The 18,113-nt window shown below is 47.5% G+C and overlaps 5 protein-coding genes across 5 annotated transcripts in view; 4 read left to right on the top strand and 1 right to left on the bottom strand.

The window, feature by feature from the left end:
* Nucleotides 1-718, top strand: part of MGYG_08968 (hypothetical protein) — a gene marked incomplete at both ends in the record, with an annotated part of 1,045 nt that extends 327 nt beyond the window's left edge. The window contains one exon of the mRNA XM_003174741.1: nucleotides 78-718. Coding sequence (XP_003174789.1) covers nucleotides 78-718 — 641 coding nt within the window. The remainder of the gene's footprint in view (nucleotides 1-77) is intronic.
* Nucleotides 719-2,523: 1,805 nt separating this feature from the next.
* MGYG_02317 (hypothetical protein) lies at nucleotides 2,524-5,601 on the bottom strand (the record flags this gene model as incomplete). Its single annotated transcript, XM_003174740.1, has 2 exons — nucleotides 2,524-5,438; nucleotides 5,493-5,601. 2 exons carry the CDS (start codon nucleotides 5,599-5,601, stop codon nucleotides 2,524-2,526), a joined length of 3,024 nt encoding a protein of 1,007 aa, XP_003174788.1.
* Nucleotides 5,602-8,370: 2,769 nt separating this feature from the next.
* MGYG_02316 (hypothetical protein) lies at nucleotides 8,371-9,126 on the top strand (the record flags this gene model as incomplete). The annotated part of the gene is made up of 3 exons (XM_003174739.1): nucleotides 8,371-8,435; nucleotides 8,470-8,504; nucleotides 8,561-9,126. The coding sequence occupies 3 exons, from the start codon at nucleotides 8,371-8,373 to the stop codon at nucleotides 9,124-9,126; spliced, it is 666 nt and encodes a 221-aa protein (XP_003174787.1).
* A 631-nt stretch (nucleotides 9,127-9,757) lies between these two features.
* MGYG_02315 (serine/threonine protein kinase) lies at nucleotides 9,758-11,627 on the top strand (the record flags this gene model as incomplete). Its single annotated transcript, XM_003174738.1, has 3 exons — nucleotides 9,758-10,580; nucleotides 10,637-10,870; nucleotides 10,921-11,627. The coding sequence occupies 3 exons, from the start codon at nucleotides 9,758-9,760 to the stop codon at nucleotides 11,625-11,627; spliced, it is 1,764 nt and encodes a 587-aa protein (XP_003174786.1).
* Nucleotides 11,628-12,639: 1,012 nt separating this feature from the next.
* On the top strand, nucleotides 12,640-14,073 carry MGYG_02314 (oxidoreductase; the record flags this gene model as incomplete). The annotated part of the gene is made up of 2 exons (XM_003174737.1): nucleotides 12,640-13,446; nucleotides 13,780-14,073. The coding sequence occupies 2 exons, from the start codon at nucleotides 12,640-12,642 to the stop codon at nucleotides 14,071-14,073; spliced, it is 1,101 nt and encodes a 366-aa protein (XP_003174785.1).
* Between the last annotated feature and the right edge of the window lie 4,040 nt (nucleotides 14,074-18,113).

The following is an 18,113-nucleotide window of genomic DNA, read 5'->3' as shown; positions in this document are numbered from 1 at the left end:
GCCCAGGCTTCAGGAGTGCAGAGCATCTCCTTCGGCAACCACACCCGCATGCTGGAGCACATGCTGCTCATCACAAGTTATGCCAGTGCAAACACGACATAATCTGTTCAACGAGCCACCTAACCGGCTTCATCATTTCGGCCCGCGCACTCAAGTCCACATGGCCGCACACCAACTCGCGCGTCCACCAGAAGTCCCTCCCCACCGAGCTGTCGCTGGCAGCCACCGATGGCACCAGTCCCCTCCTTTCATACCCATGCATACCACGACGCATCCACGGGTCCCTCCCCTACAGTTAGACAACATGCCGGCCAGCCTACCTATAGCTGTACGCAGGCGGCGTGAAGGGAGACACCAACCCGAGCCTCGGCTCCGTCATCTCAGGCGAAGACGACACCATGATGCATCAGATACCCATACCGATGCAGACCGGACATCAACAATTCATGAATCAGAGTGGTCAACGGACGATGAGTCTCTCTTGGGTGTCCCGTCTTTCCTAAAGGAGGCGCACGATCGTAGACATCGAAGGAAAAAGGGTCAACGGCGTGACCGCTCGAAGGACCGTGACATCCAAGGTTCGTCTGATGAATCGGTATTTTTCCTGGACGATGATTACGATGAGGCGTATCTGTCGGATAGACGCTGGGATGACTCGCGCTCCTTTGTTCGACGACGCCCTGAAGATATGTACTGGTGGCACCCTCAGCGGCATTAGGTCGTTTTCTACTTTGATGTGTCTACGCCAAGGATAGCTGTTCATTCATTTGCATATTAATATCTATCTACGATGGATATATCTTTCTTTCGCTCTTTATCTGTGCTAGTTATGGATGTACCCCGCTCTCTTTCGATACATGATATGACGTACCCTTCTACTAATAGAAGTCAACGAGTCTGTTTTCATTCCTGCAGTATAATAGTTGTGTTAGGAATGATAAGTATGCTACGATGTAGTATATAAAATACATCACTCTACTTTGTGCAAACATGGTATAGGGGTTAGTCCTCGGAAGAAGTGTGGGACTGGCCTGCCGCCCCTTCTCCGGTATATCATAGTCCAGCTCTGTTGTTCCATCTCATATTTCTGTGTTTCAATCCTCACATTCTTTAACGAACTTCTTAGTTGTAACGCGGAAAGCAGTGGTAGTCGTGACCCCGTTCTCGACTACAATGCTCTCAAGTTTATCCCGGATAGGTCGCAATATGTCCTCGGTCAGCATCCACCTCGACCATAACATCCGCAACCCCATAGCAGCATGATACCTTGTTGGTGAGGCCGGGACTCCATTCTGTCAATGCATCAAGACAGGGCATCCATGCGCTGCGCTATTGTGTATTGGTGTCGCCCTTTGGTGTCATCAAACTGATCACATCTATATATCTCCTTGATCCATGGCATGGCGTATACTCTCCTAGATATTTGTAACCGCCAGTGTATATCCACTCCAAAAGATTCCTTAGACCGGCGTCTGAGACCCGCCCTCTAGACTCCTGAACAAACCAGCCAGCACCCGCAACAACATCCTATAAAAATGAAGTATCATACATTTATACTACTCTGCCCACTGCTCATCCTCCAGCCTACCATGCGGCTTAGCTCTGTAGTTCCATCACCTCGGATTCCTTTTTTTCAGTCTCAAAGAATCCTATTAATGAGCGCACCGGCCTCCAATAGGTGAAGGAAGGATATGGGCAACATAAGCTACTTCCTCGGCCTTAGCTAGTTAACCTTAACCTCTGTCTTCAAGTCTATATGAGCCTAAACCTACCCTGTACCCTTACCTGCTTCACCAAGATATATATTAGAAACACACTTTGATGAATGCAATTTATCGCCTCTGGTAAAACTTATATCAGAAGTAGATAATATTTCAAAACTAAGTAACTAGCTATCTTTTGCTATTCGCCAAATATCCGCCATCTAGTGCACTGTGGAATGAGCCGGAGGGAGTGTCAAGAACCATAATACAAAATTGACTCATACTACCAAACTTCTACTCTAGGCGCAACAAATATACAAAATGTATACCCTCTCGTCATCTTAATAGAAACACCCCAACCAACCAGCAATCGACTTCAATATGATAGAAGGCATAATGCCAAAAGAGGTTAACGATTGTGGAAAAATCCAAGTAGAACCGTCGGAGATATGGACGCAAAACTCGCAACGATGAACGTAAATAGACAGTCAGGCAAATGGCAATTGAAATTCGCCATACAAAACGACGAATTATATACGACCCAAGAACGATATTAAGCGTGGAAGGATGACCGGAAGAAAAATCAAGGGACGGACACCAGGCCTCCAAGGGGTGCATATAGTGCTGTACCGTGTCCCCAGTGTGCGGGGATCTAGCCTTCAACCGACACAGAATATTCCAAGTAAAGAATCCGGCAGGCTTGTAGGACCAGACGGTAGAGCTCGCTGCTAGTTGCATGGTATGTAGATACAAAAATTCGACTGTCCCGGGCCCAAGGCCACATATCATACGCCAGATCAAAACCATCTAGCAAAAAGGCCTACCTGGTTTCCTCTAGGCTGCATCTAGAGATCCATCTTCGAGAGTCAGATTGACCCCCTTCGCTCTGCCTCGCAATTGAGTGTGGCACCTTAGAGTGAGGCCTCTCAATAGTTGCCCTTTTCATGGATATCAACCTTCCACGCCTGTCTCGTGGCCTTCTTGGTAGCGAGGCCATAGGCCGCTTCCCCAGTATCAAAAAATAGCCTAGCCATGTGTCTAGATTTAAGCCCCGCTTTATAGCTAGGCCGAATGCTGTCTGACCGTTGTTATCCTTTATATTAATATCGACCCTGTCATCATTAAGGAGGAGTTGAACCACGGCCTTAGCCCCCTGTCTAGCAGCCTTATGGAGTGCCGTTTGACCTTTATTATCCCGTACATTGATATCAACATTGCCAGTATCAAGAAGTAGCTTGACTACAGTTTCTCGGGGCCAGTCAGCAGCTACATGGAGTGCTGTCTGACCCTCGTTATCCAGTGCATTGATATCATCAACCTTGCCGGTATCGAGAAGGAGCTTAACCACGGCCTCATACCCACCTCGAGCAGCCAGAGATAAGGGTGTGTGACCATTCCTATCCCGCGCATTGATATCAGCATCAACTTTACCAGTATTGAGAAGGAGCTTAACTACGGCCTCATGCCCTCCTTTAGTGGCCAGAGATAAGGGTGTATGATCATTCCTACCCCGTGCATTGATATCAGCATCAGTTCTGCGTATATCAAGAAGAAGCTTGATAATGGATTCATGCCCGCCTTGAGCAGCATAGGAGAGCAACGACTCGCCCCGACGACCCCTTATATCAGCATTGATATTGCGAATATTAAGAAGGAGCTTGACCATGTTCACATGTCCTCTTAAAACGGCGCACATAAGTGGTGTCATTCCTCTAGCATTCATTGTATTAACATCGACCTTATGTCTGTTAGGAATCGGTTTGGATATAAGCCATCTAAGCGTACATAGGAACTTGACCATAACCACATACAACCTTGAAAAGGCAAACAATAGCGGTATAATTTTAACTCCATCCGTTGTATCGGCATCAGTCTCACCCATGTTTGGGAGTAGCTTGAGTATAACCCAAGAGAGCAGGGATAGCGCGGTAAAATTCTCTACCTCAACATCAAACTTGCCAGTGTTGATAAGGAGCTCTACAGCTGTATCATCACCCCCCTGGACAGCGAAAAAGAGGGCCGATTGGCTTGCACTATTCACCGAAGTAATATCAACGCCCTTCTCGTCTGCCCTTTGCAGAATCGCTCGCAGTGGGCTAATCATACCGTATTCTGATACTATCTGTAGCAAGGTGTGCTTTCCGTAACCCCGTCGGCCCATGCGAAGTTGTGCCCACGTTTCTATAAGATCCTCAGATGGCCAGTTGAAATAGTCTAAAAGATCATCTTGAGGAACATTATGTGACTCGCTTTGCTGTACATGCAACTTCCACGAGGTCGTTGCGTATCGTAAAAATGGAAACTCAGACATTAAAGCGGCAATGCGACCAAAGAATTCAAGGTAAGCTATTATGCTTGTCAGGTCGCTAGGTGCCTGAACAACCCCTACAATTGCGAAGTAGCGTATGCAGGCCCTGGACAGTTGATAGTGTGCGCGCCCTATAGCATTACCCATAGAGCTCCGGCTGTGGTCAAGAGTCGATAGGCCCTTATGAAGGAGAAAGTCCTTAACTGACTGGTGGATAAACTGCACAACTCGAGTCTGGTCTAACTCCACAACCTCAGCAAGCCCACAACTATAAGTTTTGACTCTCCTTTCCATCACTTCATTATTAGACGTATAATAGCGCGAATTCTTAAATTCTTTTAAGGGCTGATATGGGCTCTTTATATTAGTATTAATAGTTATAGCCCATCGCAATTCATCTAGAGTTAGAGGCCACCTGGCAAAGCAGATCCATTGGATCAGTTTGAGGGTATCTTGCAGTTCTGCCTCCCCCTTCTCCTTCCTTTCCTTAATGAGTTCACCGTATAAGCCATATAGATCCTGTGAGTTAGATATAATCTCTTCAATCATCTCTAACCCAAACTCATCAGGCTCACGTTCTAGAGCTCTATCTATAATAAGACGCGCCCATAGGAAAATGCCCTTAGCGCGCTTAGCGATCGTTGTTGCAATAGCCTCCCGAGTTACTATCGGAATCCTAGGTCGAGTGGAAAGTCTGGATTGTGCATAGGTCAAAATATCGCTATTATTCTGATGCTCAGCACATATTCCGGATTCTGAGTTAGGGTCAGCAACCGGATTGTGACGGCAAGTGAAAAAGACATGACAATCTGAACTGGTGGGCTGGAGTCGTTCAAACAAGTCCTTTAGCTCTTCTATGAACTCGGCCCTATACTCTTCGTCACACTCATCCAGCGCATCAATAAATATCCAGACTGAGTGGCTTTCCAGGATATCCCGAAGCGAAGACTCAAACAAAAAACGTAGCTCCTTTTGATACCAATGCCACCTTTCACCAGGTTTGCCCTGCTTCTTGCACCGATCTTCAAAGGTAGTAAGAAGTTTATCCATAGCCTTAGGGGGGGTTTTATCAAGGAGCTGATAGAGAAGTGATCGGAAGAAGCCGAGGGGTGTCTTCTGAAACTCAGTACCGCGGTTGAAGAAGAAGAAGGAGAGAATGATGGGATTTTTGCCGTCGATACTGGCTATGTTCTTGGTATATTCCAAAGCATGCAGGAGCAAAGTTGACTTCCCAGAGCCAGGCTTCCCTCTAACCCAGAGCAAACCCCCGTTTTTGGCCCAGGTCTCATATTTCTCATGTCGAATCAGCCACTTGCAAGTGTCATTAACAGCAGGCTTGATCTTCTCGCATGAACGTTCCATTTCTTGAAAGTACAGCGATTGCAGGCACTGCTCTTTTATCTCCCTCAGTGGTTCAGTGCCTCCTCCTATATTAGGTAGTTAGGAACAGCATCCTAGTTATCGACAACGCTCATTCTTACCGTAATAATTATTAACAGTTGGGTTATCGCCTGTAATGTTCTGCTGATTGCCTTTCGGAGCATTGAATTGGCTTCCAGGACCCGTACTTTTATATGTATCCCCCCCCATTGCTAAGGGCGATGCCGAATATGTGGAACAGTTGTAAAGGTAAGATTGATCGTGGAATTAAAGTCCAAGGAGTTTTAGAAAGAAAATTTTAAGGTAGTTACTCCTCGCAGTAGTTACCAGTATTCGTGAATAACCGACAAAAGCAGGTAACGACTATCTCCGGCTGAGAGGTGGGTATATATAAAAAAGACTTGTGTAGCCGCCAGCCATGCCATGAGTTAGCGGAGAATAAGGCTGAAGTGACCCCCTGTCAGATAATGTTGAACTAAAAAGCAACGCTGCTTAGTTAGCAACAGCAGAATGGGGTACAGTAGGTAGGTACTTCTGACAGATAACTACGACGATGTTACCCCAATCTCATTACTTACTTAGTAATTGCTCCTTGCTAACAATGCACTGACTAGGGTGCGTACTAGTGGCGGGTAGGGCATCTTGAAGATGATTTGACATCTTCTCTAGGCGCCTATGCAGTCTAAAATGAAATATCACATACCATTCGAGGTTTTGGGGATTTTGATTTGGCCCCAGCAGCATTAACGATTGGGTCAAAAGAAAGGTTTTCAGGTCGATGACTAATATGAAAAACACCTACGGAGTAGATTAAATAAAGTGTTGTCTTTTCCATGTACTTTCAAAAACTTCAATCAAAGTGTCTCGCCTAATAACAATATTCCTTTCTTTTCCTATTTCTTTTGGACGACGTAGTACTTTCTCAAACGGTATTATAATAGAGTCTCCAATGACTCTTGTTATGCCATCTTCGTGGACCGCGCGGGCCTCTTGTATCATTCTGCTTGTTGGGTAGCAATGACGCGTAACAAGACGATAAGGCACATGGTGGTCCTCCCAGCATTAGAATATTATCGAAGGCTTCTGTCGATTGATATTAGCTGTGATGACAACCAGGGTGCGAGACCCTTCGGCCTGGTGTGGCTATACACTCATGTAGCCCCTGTACGGAGTAGTTATGCTGGGCTAACGTCCGCCTGCTTCGGTATGTTCTGACTTCTAGATATCTGTCACCGCCAGGTCGTATTCACCCCGGAAGCGTAGTCCCTAGATCCACTTCTTAGACCTGTTTCTGAGACTTGCTTCCGAGACGATTCGCTGTAGGCTACTTTATCCCTTATCTGTAGGCTGGCATAAAATGTGGTGTCTTCACTGGTTCGATATCAACACCGCGTTCCACGACCGGCGGGTTTGGAGTAGTCTCCGCACCGTTTTGCTCAAGTTATATGGCCGGTCGATGTCGGTGCCATTAACGATAGGATCAAACATGTTCAGAATCTGAAGTACGGTTTTTGACTGTATCATCGAATATGGGACGATGTAGGCCAATCAGAGGGTATCAATAGACTAGCCCTTAAGCTGCACCCCGTCATCATCTAGGTCCTCATGACTGGGAACAATATCGCGTTCCCCATTGCCGGCCATAGCCCACAACAGAAGGTCCTGGAAACGGGTAATCATTGCAGGACTGGTGGAATAACCGCTGTAATGTTTAGTGACGGTTACTCCCTGTGTCTTAACGGGAAGAGGGCTTCTGGGTGCTCTGGCATACGATCCATGGACAGCTGATAGTCGAAAGGCCGTTGAATCACACGCTGATGGAGATCGTGTGCCAGGCATAAGCTATGGATGACTGCAAGCTCGCTCTGGTTTATCCAGAGCAACTCGTAGCTCTTTCTCTGGGGTATTAATGCCGATAAATCTCACTGAAAAATGTTGGCAGGAGAATAGGAAGCGTAGCTGGGACTCCTGGGGGCTTTGTGGTAGGTTAAACGGCGTCCAAGGCTGAATATTGGGGCCCGAAGTACCCCGTGAGGTCTCAAAGTCCTCCTCCCGGGTAGACACATCTGGGCCAGAGGAGCTTGCCAACAAGGAATTATGGGTGCAGCCACCATCACTTTAGGACTGAGGAGAGTACGGGGTATTCAGGAAGTGCTTAAACTGGAGCAAGGAAAAAGGGGGCAGGCCAGAAAGATGACGGTTGGCGGTAGTCTGTTCTAAGTGTTGTAGTACGAACTGCTTTTCGCACTCTCGTAACATCTCGGCTGCCTCGAAAGGGGTGACGGAACGATAATCCCATTTCCTTTTATTCAACCGTTAGGTAGGCCAGCTGGGGCTAAAGAGGTTACCCAAAAGCAATCCTGCAAATTCATATATCATAGCGATCCGGTAGGTGTGGTCTGAATACTTCTCGAACCTCCTCTGAGCGTGAGACCGCTGGCTTACAGTCAAGGGTCCAGTTCCAGAGAAGTCGATGAGGCCCTTGAAGGAAGTCTGATGGTGCTGGTGATGTTTTGTTGGACCACAACGGACAAAAAGGCCTAATGCCCCAAGGATGGTTTCGGTAATGTGTGGGAGTCTGGCTATGGGTTCCACGTACCTCAACCAACCACACACTTGTTAGTTAACAGGTTCACTAATGAGCTCAAAATACCTAAAAACGGGAATATCGACCATCAGCCGTCCGTTTTTGATGATTTTTTGATGCGTAAAGTGGAAATCTGAGTGTCTGTGTATATTTAGCGAGAACATTTTTATACTTCCTAAAAGTCTTCAATGGTGAATGTCTTTTTTTCAGCTATGTAGTTAATGAAGTAAACACCGGTGAAGCGTTAATTAACTATAAGAGCACACTGGATTGTGTTGATGCTCAAACCGTCTAGAGAGTTAACCCAACAGCGCCTATTTCCATGGTTATAAACACGAAATACGGCCTGCTTAGTTGTATAGAAAGGAGTTTGAGATACGTTCAGAAACTTCATGGATGGCGCCGAGGAGCTAATTTTATACGGCACTGTCCTGCAGGACCATTATTTAGCTAACAGGTACTCCGTACTCCGTAAACTAGCTTTTGACTAGCTTTGTGGTTATCTACTATTTAGCTGGTGTCTTCAGTTGATGATCTTCACCTTCAATTAAATATCCGCAGAGTCGATATGACCGGCCCCAGTTTCGTTTCACACACCAGACAATCTCCTATGTATAACTAGACATCAAAGGCCAATAACAACACTTATTACTACGATTGCCAAATACCAATTACAAGCACAAGCCTCGCCGGCCAGCCATTCTTTCAGCTACTTACGGCACATCACCGATACCGTCAAGTCAATGGAGAGCAACCGGCGCAAAAAATCCAATGCCAGCGCCGTCATCATCACAGAGTACGCAATGCCGTCCCCGCTGGACTGGTTTCAGATCGGCTTCATTCTAGCACTGTATGTCGCGTGGATAGCGTCTGCATGGGTAACGCCAGGCGACGCGACATGGAACCTGCTGGCACGCTACTTTCCCGGCGGCGCTGAATGGGGGCTCTGGGTCGTTCGCACCGGTGTATCTCTGGTTGCCCTTGCTCACGCGTTCGAAGTAGTGCTGTTTGACCAGTTGCGCATGCGGAGACATGGGGTGAGGCGGTGGTCAGCGCTGTGGTGGACGTGGGAGATAAGCTGCTTCATGGAGGGCATCAGGGTGTGGAACAGGATTGACAGGGTGATCGCGAGCAAGAAGAAGGACTAGGTAGTTAGCCAGCAGTGCAAGGGATCAAAGGGCGAAAGGAAAGCTAGAAGGAGAGGATGGACATGAAACGGACTGGACGAGGGAAGGGGGAAGGAAACGCGCATATCTCAAAACCACCTAACATCGGTACAATTCTATCAGGCTAGATATAAACCGCAATATAGAATTTCCATTTGAGTCCAGGAGGACTTCAAGTCGTATACCTTCCTACGTCAATAGAAAATAAAATGAAGACAATCGCTTACTGTTAAAGCTAGGACTAGGACAGAGATGCAAAGTAATAAATAGGGTTATTCACTAGATATATAGTATTAGAAGAGAAAAGGTACTGTTAATCCTCTAGAGTGAGCTACCACCTGGTTATCAAGGAAACATGCGCAATCCGATCAAAGCGATCACCCATAGCCATACACACCTGGAAATCCGGTCTAGTACGCCTTCCTAGCCAGCATGGCTGATATTTATTATTTTATTTGCTTCATGTCAGATCGGGCGTTTTGAAAGGGGCTGCGAGCTGCATGGCCAAGGAGGGAGATCATCAATTGTTGGACCTTCTAGACCATTTTCGATATTCGCTTCATCGGACAAAGTTATATAGCTTCTAGGTACAGTTATTGCAAGAAGGGCCATCATGCTCCCAATTAGAAGAACAATTAGAATGCGCTCTCGTCCATATAGCTATCGTCCATCCCTTGCTCTCAACTGGAAACACGCGCTATATCCGGGCCTACCGCGGCAGCTTACTGCTACTCCGGTCCTTACATTGACACAGCATGGCTCAACACTGGCAACCAAACACGACCACAACTTATTCAAATACACGTTCGGTCGATATCTCTACAATGAACATCTTAGGCTCGCCGAGAGATATGTCGAATTCAATGTCAACGCCTTGAAAGATGCCGCTGCTCGAGCTGTTGGCCGTGACTCGACCGCCAGCATCACAAAGCTCGCAGAGGGTGGTTTCAACAGAGTCTTTCTACTTACCATGAATGACGGATTCGAAGTCATTGTGAAGATACCATACTTGCTAGCCGTACCACAGAAGCTCACTACAGAAAGTGAGGTTGCTACTTTGGATTTTTTGCGTGGAAACGGCATACCTGTTCCCAAGGTATATGCTTGGTCGTCTGATAGAGATAATAAAGTCGGAACCGAGTATATCATCATGGAAAAAGCGTCTGGCAAACCATTGGCTGATCGATGGTTTGATATCACGCCCAAGGAAATGCTGAAGCTGGTGACGAGCTATGTGGATATCGAGAAGAAACTTTTCTCTCTTCCCTTTGCAGCTCATGGAAGCTTGTATTATAAGGACTCGCTTCCCCAGAGTCTCAGATCTGATATCTATGCACCAGGACAGCCGGGAGATGACAGATTCTGTATCGGACCCATTACCGATTACATGTTCTGGCGTGGAAGACGGGCAAGCTTCGATCTAAATCGAGGTCCCTGTTAGTGTAACCTGGCGGTAGAGGGTATGATTGCGATATTGCTAACCTGTGTATAGGGCGAGATCATTGTCAGTATCTGCAAAGTATCGGCCAACGGGAGCTCGAATGGACCCAAAAGTATGGCAACCCAATGATGAATGATTTCCCTCACAATTCCCTAGAAGGCATACCACGAGAGATATCGCATACTGTCTACATCGACTTGCTTAGAAAGTATCTATTGTTGGCTCCATACATATTGCCGCAAGATCCCACAGACCCCATGAACAAGCCGACTCTACGACATCCCGGTATGTTATTTTGTGCACTTTTTTGCTGGTACTAGTGCTAACGAGGGTAGACCTTAACCCTAGCAACATATTTGTTTCCGAAGAAGGTGAAATAACCTGTATCATTGACTGGCAGTATACCACTGTTCTGCCACTCCTTCTGATGGCAGGGAATCCACCAATGTTTGATAACCCAGACTCCGAGCCTCCAAAGGACCTGAAGCAGCCATCTCTGCCTCCAGACTATGATACTCTAAGCGCAGAAGAAAAGGAATATGCCGACGAGCTCCACAGACGAAGGATGCTTTTCTGGCTATACATGGTATTCAACGGAAGGGACAACAAACCTCACCTCGCAGCCCTTCGGTATCCACTACTGATGCAACGACAGCACCTAGCCGATAGAGCAGGACGCCCATGGTCAGGGGACTTTATCACTTTGAAAGGTGCAATCCTCAGGATAGTCTTCAACTGGGGTATAATCCTAGGTAACAGAGCTGGAACCATCAAATGTCCTGTCCAGTTCAGTAAGAAGGAGGAAGAAGAGTTCTATGCTATCGAAGAGCAATGGTTCCAATTCAACATTCTAACAGAACATTTACGCTCGAGGCTAGATAATCTCAGCGAGGATGGTTGGGTGAGGAATGGATCGTACAACAAAGTGGTTGCCATGAACAAGGAGTTCAAGGAAGAATGGTTGGCTAGAGGCGAGGATGACGATGACCAGTTCCTCGTTGAGAAGGGCTGGCCATTCCAGGATCATGAGGAGGTCGACTAATTGTTTGATTGGTAATACTTGCGCGGAAGGAGTCCAACGGTTTTCACGCTTAGCGTGTCGCTACGGATGGCCCATAGTTCTGGTGTCCAATCAGTTGTATCATGATAGAAGTTGTATGTTGTAGCTAGTTCTAACTAGTGGTGCCGCTTATGCAGCAATAGTGGACTTGGGTACTTGTCCCAGTAATCTGCATGGTAATCTGTACAATATGCGTAATCCATCTCCTGTTATACTGTTATCCGTTGGCGTTGTTGGCGTTGGCGTTGACACTAACGATGTTGAAATGTTGTTGATGTTGTTGTTGTCGTTGTTGATGTGCCGTATTAGTCATCAATCTTATCGCCGAACTTTAACCGGCCCCGCGGTTGTGCCTCGGCAAATCCGGTAGCAAGCGACGTCAACGATTTCTAATCAATCCGACAACCAGCATTTCATCACCATCAAGTGTACGGTTTTATACAAACATTCTTTCTATGCTAGTCAGTTATAAAGTAGAGGACTGCTTGGTTCCTTATTTCACAATTATCTATATTTCAAAGCTCAGTTTTCTCAAGTGACTACTCTCGGAGGGCATGACGACATAATTGTTACATTTGAAGATAATCGCCGCTGTTTATAAACCGGACATAACTTGGATACATCGTATAAATTACTTGCTTTCTCTCCAGTATTCTTTCTAAGGGGGAATTGATATAATACGAGCTGTCAAGAGTTGGGTTTGGATAATTTACCACCAGCTTTTCCGTATCCCAAAAGGTACCCCGTAAGTCTGATCTGAAGATACCTGAGCTGAGGAACCCCCAAACCCCTATCCCTTATCTGCCGCGTTTTCCAACCGGCTACCCTTATATATGTATACAGCTATCCTGAATATGTCGATCTCAATCGCTTACATTTCTTCATAGGGCTCAATTTCGATCCCCAGGAACTGGTACCCCTATAATAATTTAACATTGAGGATACAAAACCCCATCAAAACTTGGAATAAGTTTCTTCAGGAACGTCCACAATCATGCATGCTATCACAATTACGAGCGAGGATGGCAAGTTCGGGAAGCCTGGGCAAGTCTATTACCCACTATCTCTCCGCTCTGTGCCAGTGCCAACACCGAAAGGGAGTGAACTGCTCATTAAACTCAGCGCAGCCTCACTTAACCATCGGGACCTCTTCATACGACAACACTTATACCCAGGGGCCTGTTTCGAAACGCCCCTACTAAGTGATGGAGTTGGTATTGTGGCTTCAACAGGACCGGATGTTCCCCATGCTCAATCCTGGATGAACAAGCGGGTTATCCTGAACCCTGCTACGGGCTGGAAAGATGCCCCCGATGGGCCCGAGAGCGCCATTGAATTCAAAATTATGGGAGGCACAAGTCTGTATGACAAGGGAACGTTGCAGGAATACATCACTCTAGATGTGAGTGAGGTCGAAGAGGCGCCGGAGCATCTATCTGATGCTGAAGCGGCGGCTCTGCCTTTGACTGGGTTGACTGCCTGGAGAGCACTCGTGACCAAAACCGGTGAAGCCAATTCTAGTACCGGAGCTGCCATTTTGGTTACCGGTATTGGTGGGGGTGTGGCGTTGATGGCCTTGGGCTTTGCGGCGGCCAGGGGAGCAGATGTATATGTTACAAGCTCCAGCGAAGAAAAGATTAAGAGGGCTGTCGAGCTCGGAGCTCGCGGCGGAGTGAACTACAAGGAGGCGGGATGGGAGAAGAAACTGATGGGTATGTTGCCAAACGGGAAGGCTAAATTCGACGCTATTATCGACGGTGCTGGCGGAGAGGTCGTTGAAAAGGGGGTGAGATTGCTTAAGGTACGTCTTTTTTTTTTTATGTGCCCACTTTAACAGACGGGTAGTTCAAAGCCCACACCCGTCATTCTGCCTTACCAAGCTTGGGAGGTGAAAACGTACCTTCTCTCCTATTCCCATTTACCGTTGTGTTCTCTTTTCTATATCGTGGCTTGATATGATATAAACACATCCCGAAAGTCTAAACGGTGCCAACCGCGGAGTGGACATAGCACCAAAGCGCTGTGGTCGGCCTCTTTTTTTGCACCCACTCTGATAGGCAGATACCGAGTGGCTCCATGTAAGCTTCAATTAAGGCCCGTTGCTAACGTTTCACGTTTCACGCTCCCCCTTTAGGACGGTGGAATAATCTCCATTTATGGAATGACGGTTAGCCCAAAGATGACATGGTTAATTCAAGCCGTGTTAAAGAACATTGATCTCAGGGGAAGCACTATGGGCTCAAGAAAGGAGTTCAAAGAGATGGTGGACTTTATCAAGGAGAAGAAAATTAAGCCAGTGGTATGGAAAGTTATTCAGGGTATCGACAACCTTGACGGTATTAATGGCTTGTTTGACGACATGCAAAAGGGCAGCCAGTTCGGCAAGCTGGTGATTGAATTTAGCGATTCGAACGGAAGCAAACTGTGAGCGACCTTACTAACCTAACCCCGGACCCCTTTCGACCGGCGGCCCCGTGAGGAAAAGGGGTAGGAGCACCATGGTAAGTTACTCCGTAGCACCATGGATAGTTCACAAGCAACATCAGCAACATCAACACCACCAGCCACAGTAGTTGGCTAAGCTAGCCAAGTATCCGACTAACTGGCTAGCTGTGGTCGAGAAAACAATTAATCAATCGCTTCTCTTCTCCCTTTTACGCCCACTTCTTCTTCCCTTGTGAATCGGCAAGGCCAGTCCACCGTTCTAGCCTCCCCCCGGGATATTCACAAAAGAAAGCTGTAGGACGCGTTGCGTTTGCTTCTGCGCGTGGAGAAAGCTCTGAAATGAAACGTAATATCAAGGAACCTGTATAGGCCAGGGGGGATAGCTCCAGCTTGGCCCTCCGTCCCCAACGTTTCCCAGTTTACGATTGCTCAAACTCGAAAAGGGCTCCAACACACGCTGCATCATCACTGACAATCATATAATTTCCGAGCTTGCACTAATTTACTCCGTACCATCCAACTCCCTTATACGAGGAGCTAAGACCTGCGCACATTTCGTGTTTTCGCAATATCAAACGGCCAATATACTGTCCGTGCGGCGAGGAGAGTCGATTATTGCCTGTCTGCCTGGTTGCTGTACGGCCAACTCCCCGAATGAAAGGTTAAAGAGAACTGACGCTGTGTCCACCCGCGGTCCCTTTGGCCCGTTTCTTTCATTTAATTTATTTCAAGCCATTGGACTCAATGTACGAGAATGCGATGCAGGTAGATCACGGGACGATTGATACGCTGGAAGCAGATCTTGACGGGGAGAAGGGTGAAAGAAGAATCGCAGGCTGCATGAGACGCAAGATCTGTGTACGTATGTCGATCATAGGCGGCTAGGGAGCTATACCTGGAGCTCTCAGAGCTGTGGGAGCTCGCTCGCTCACCCGCTTGCCTGCTGCTCAAAAGCTTGACTTGTGCCAGGTATTTCGTTTGCGTGCGTGTTCATCGGCGTCAACGTACGCCATTCTCTCACCCCCCTTTTTTCGCTGTGTCTTTTCTTCGCCGCAAGACATGAAAAGCAGGAAGCCGATAGGCGTTGAGCATGAAATTGGAAGCTATGGATCCACCCCCTGGATGGAGTCATATAGAGTCGCTATGGAGTACCGACGGGAAGGTCGTGGAGCGAAAAGAATGCAGCGTATCGCACAGCTTGCATCCAAATCGCCCTGGGCACAGCAGAACAGGAGGGACTGCATAGAAAAAAGTGGGCGTGGCCTGCAAGCCCATCGAGTATCCGTTCCACCAGCCAGGGATAAATCTCGAACATTATTAATCCTATCCGTCAGTTATCAGGTGCACATTATTAACCGAGGATATGGCAATAATGGTTGGCCTCGATAAATACCTTAACTGCTTACTCGCTACATTGTGGCCTAGTCATTGCCAGTTCCGAGGCAGTTCATGATCGCGCACTTAAGCGAACGGAAATGGAGTCCGCTCGCATTGATTAATTGCAAGGGCCACCCACCTTGGAAGGAGTTTGGGGAAAAAAACCTGACCTGACCTGGCCACTTCCGCTTTGGCTCATATTTTCGTTCATGTAGACCATCTTGCTTGTACTTGGCGTTAAGTAACGGAAAAGCACAACATCCGTTTCAGCAAGGTGTCTGTCCACTGAACTATACTCTAAAAGTCTGATTTTCGGCTTTGATCTTCTCCGGGGAAAAGGGAAGTACAAGGACAGGCGTGGTATTCTTCCTGCTGAAAGGAGTTCGCAGGGTGCAGCCAGCAGCACCTGAGCAGACCGACTTGGACGATGAAACGCCAATTTCCTGTTGAACAAGGGGAATCCACAGGGTATTGGGGAGAAAAAGAGAAGGATACAGCGAACAAATGCACGATAGCAATGCAGAGAGAGGAAGGGTGCTACAGAGTTACGCTCTGCTGTATATCTGCATCTGGGGCTTGTTATCTGTGCCCTGGTAACTACATGTGTATCATATGCACATATACGGGGGAGGCAGTGAAAGGCAAGAGGATGCGCTTACACCGCTTGGTACATTATTGTCCATGAGGGGAAAAGGGAAAACGGAAGATTAGAAACGGGATGATTAATCTAACTGCTTCTCATCAGCCAGAAATGGGATGTGGAATGCAGATGGAGGATGGGATGATGTCCTGACGTGAGTTTCATACGCCTCCCGTGCTCTCAAAGGAGGACAAGTCAAGTATCGTCAAATCGGTGTTTGTACATTTATCCGTTCTTGATGACCACGTTGCACAAGATAACGTTCCTCATCCCTTGAAAGTTAACGAGGCATGGCTCCCTCGGCCAGCGACAAGATTGGTAAGGCGTGTACGGAGCCAGTCGATGGTAAAATGGTAAAAATATATATAGAAAAGATGTCTGACTCTTATCCGCAGTAGTCGTAAATCCTGCGTGATGACAAGAAGCGTGTCGGGCCGAGTGATTTGCCAGCACAGCCGTTGGGGTAGAGGGGGATAAAGCAGAAGGAGACCAGTCCGGAATGCCGTCATCTGCTGTTATCCAGCTCTTTGTAGGGTAAGATAGGGCAGTGAAGTCATCTTTCAGGATTGCAGAGGAAGCGTGGGAAAGAAGAAAAGAGACGCCAAAAATGCTACCTCCCCCTCTGGCGGTTCATCGAAGGGTTCCATCCGGTGCATTTAGAGTTGGACTATCCGAGCAAGCGAGAGGGTGGAATGACAGCACCGCACCACCCACCAGGCGACAACGAGCAACGAGCGCACCTCGCCAACGAGCGGGCTCCAGTATCAGGGCTGTGCATGCCAGAGCGTGTATTTTTCCTTTATACCTGCTCTTCCCTTTCTTCTACCGCTGATTGGTGGAAAAAGGATAAAGTCAGCTAAAAATAACAGCAGACGAGCTAAAAACTATAAATAGTATATTAGCTAAGCACCCTTTTTCCCAATCCCGTCGGCCAGACTTGAAGAACCAGCAACCAGACTACGAGAAGAACCAACAACCGGTGACGTGGGTTCAACCAGCGCCAGACGATGACAGCCGCCTTATTGTTAGATGGAGATTACGGAATTGCATGAGAGCACCAGGAGAAGCAATGGGAAAAGTGATATAATGAGTAACATGCAAAAATAAAAATAAAAATATGATAGAGGAAAGCTGAGAGTTATGCTGCATCTACCTTTTATGTATGCTGCATGTATGTACGACGTCGACGTGATCACACTGTAACGGTCGACCACCACCCTGATCGATTCCTTCGCTGGCCTGCAGAAAGGGTTGTGTAAAGTATGTGAGAGTTTCGGCAGCCAGTAGCGAGCCACGGAGATAAAAAGAGACATTCTGGCACAAAGCACCCCAGGGATGCTGATTACTCTGATGGATCGCCCTCCGTAAGTCTAGGTAACTCAAGGTAGGGGGGAGGAGAAAAAGAAGAGACAGCGAGTTACCTCTTGGATCTCCGTACCAACCTCATCGTCGACCCTTCCTTCAGCTTCTTTGCTTCTGTCGGGTGCACAGCACAACTGGTGGTGGATACGGGCCATGCACGAAATGCTCCATGCACCGAACAGACACCCAGCAGCAAGCCACCAGGAATGACAATCCAGCAGGGATCGAGGGAGAAAGCCACGCCCATGCTGATCCCTGAGAAAAACGGCTCCTTCGAATCGACCCTGATCCGGTGTCCTTCGTTCATGCTCCACGAGTCACTCCCTTTTTTTTGTCTCCATATGTGCTGCCCTCCTCCATAGCAGGCGTCTTCTATTAGCCGTTAATTACTATAGCTTCTCCAAGTGCCACTGCGGAGTACTAAACAAGTATAATATGTATACATATGCTAATGCCATGCCACGCTAGCTCGCCCGCTATACATGTAGAAGTATAATATCAGCAGGTTGCTATAAGTCAAAAAGTGGAAAGAGCACAAAAGACGAAACGCCGGCGGTGTTACTAGCGTGCAACCCGCGGGCGTGGGAAAAATACCAATACCGGCGTTACAGCAGCGACGCGGCCGCTGATTGGCGCGTGACCGG

This window comes from Nannizzia gypsea, genomic scaffold, assembly GCF_000150975.2.
Source record: "Nannizzia gypsea CBS 118893 supercont1.2 genomic scaffold, whole genome shotgun sequence".
Taxonomy (NCBI): domain Eukaryota; kingdom Fungi; phylum Ascomycota; class Eurotiomycetes; order Onygenales; family Arthrodermataceae; genus Nannizzia; species Nannizzia gypsea.
The sequence above is the reverse complement of the archived record's forward strand: the minus strand, read 5'-3'. Positions and strand labels throughout refer to the sequence as shown.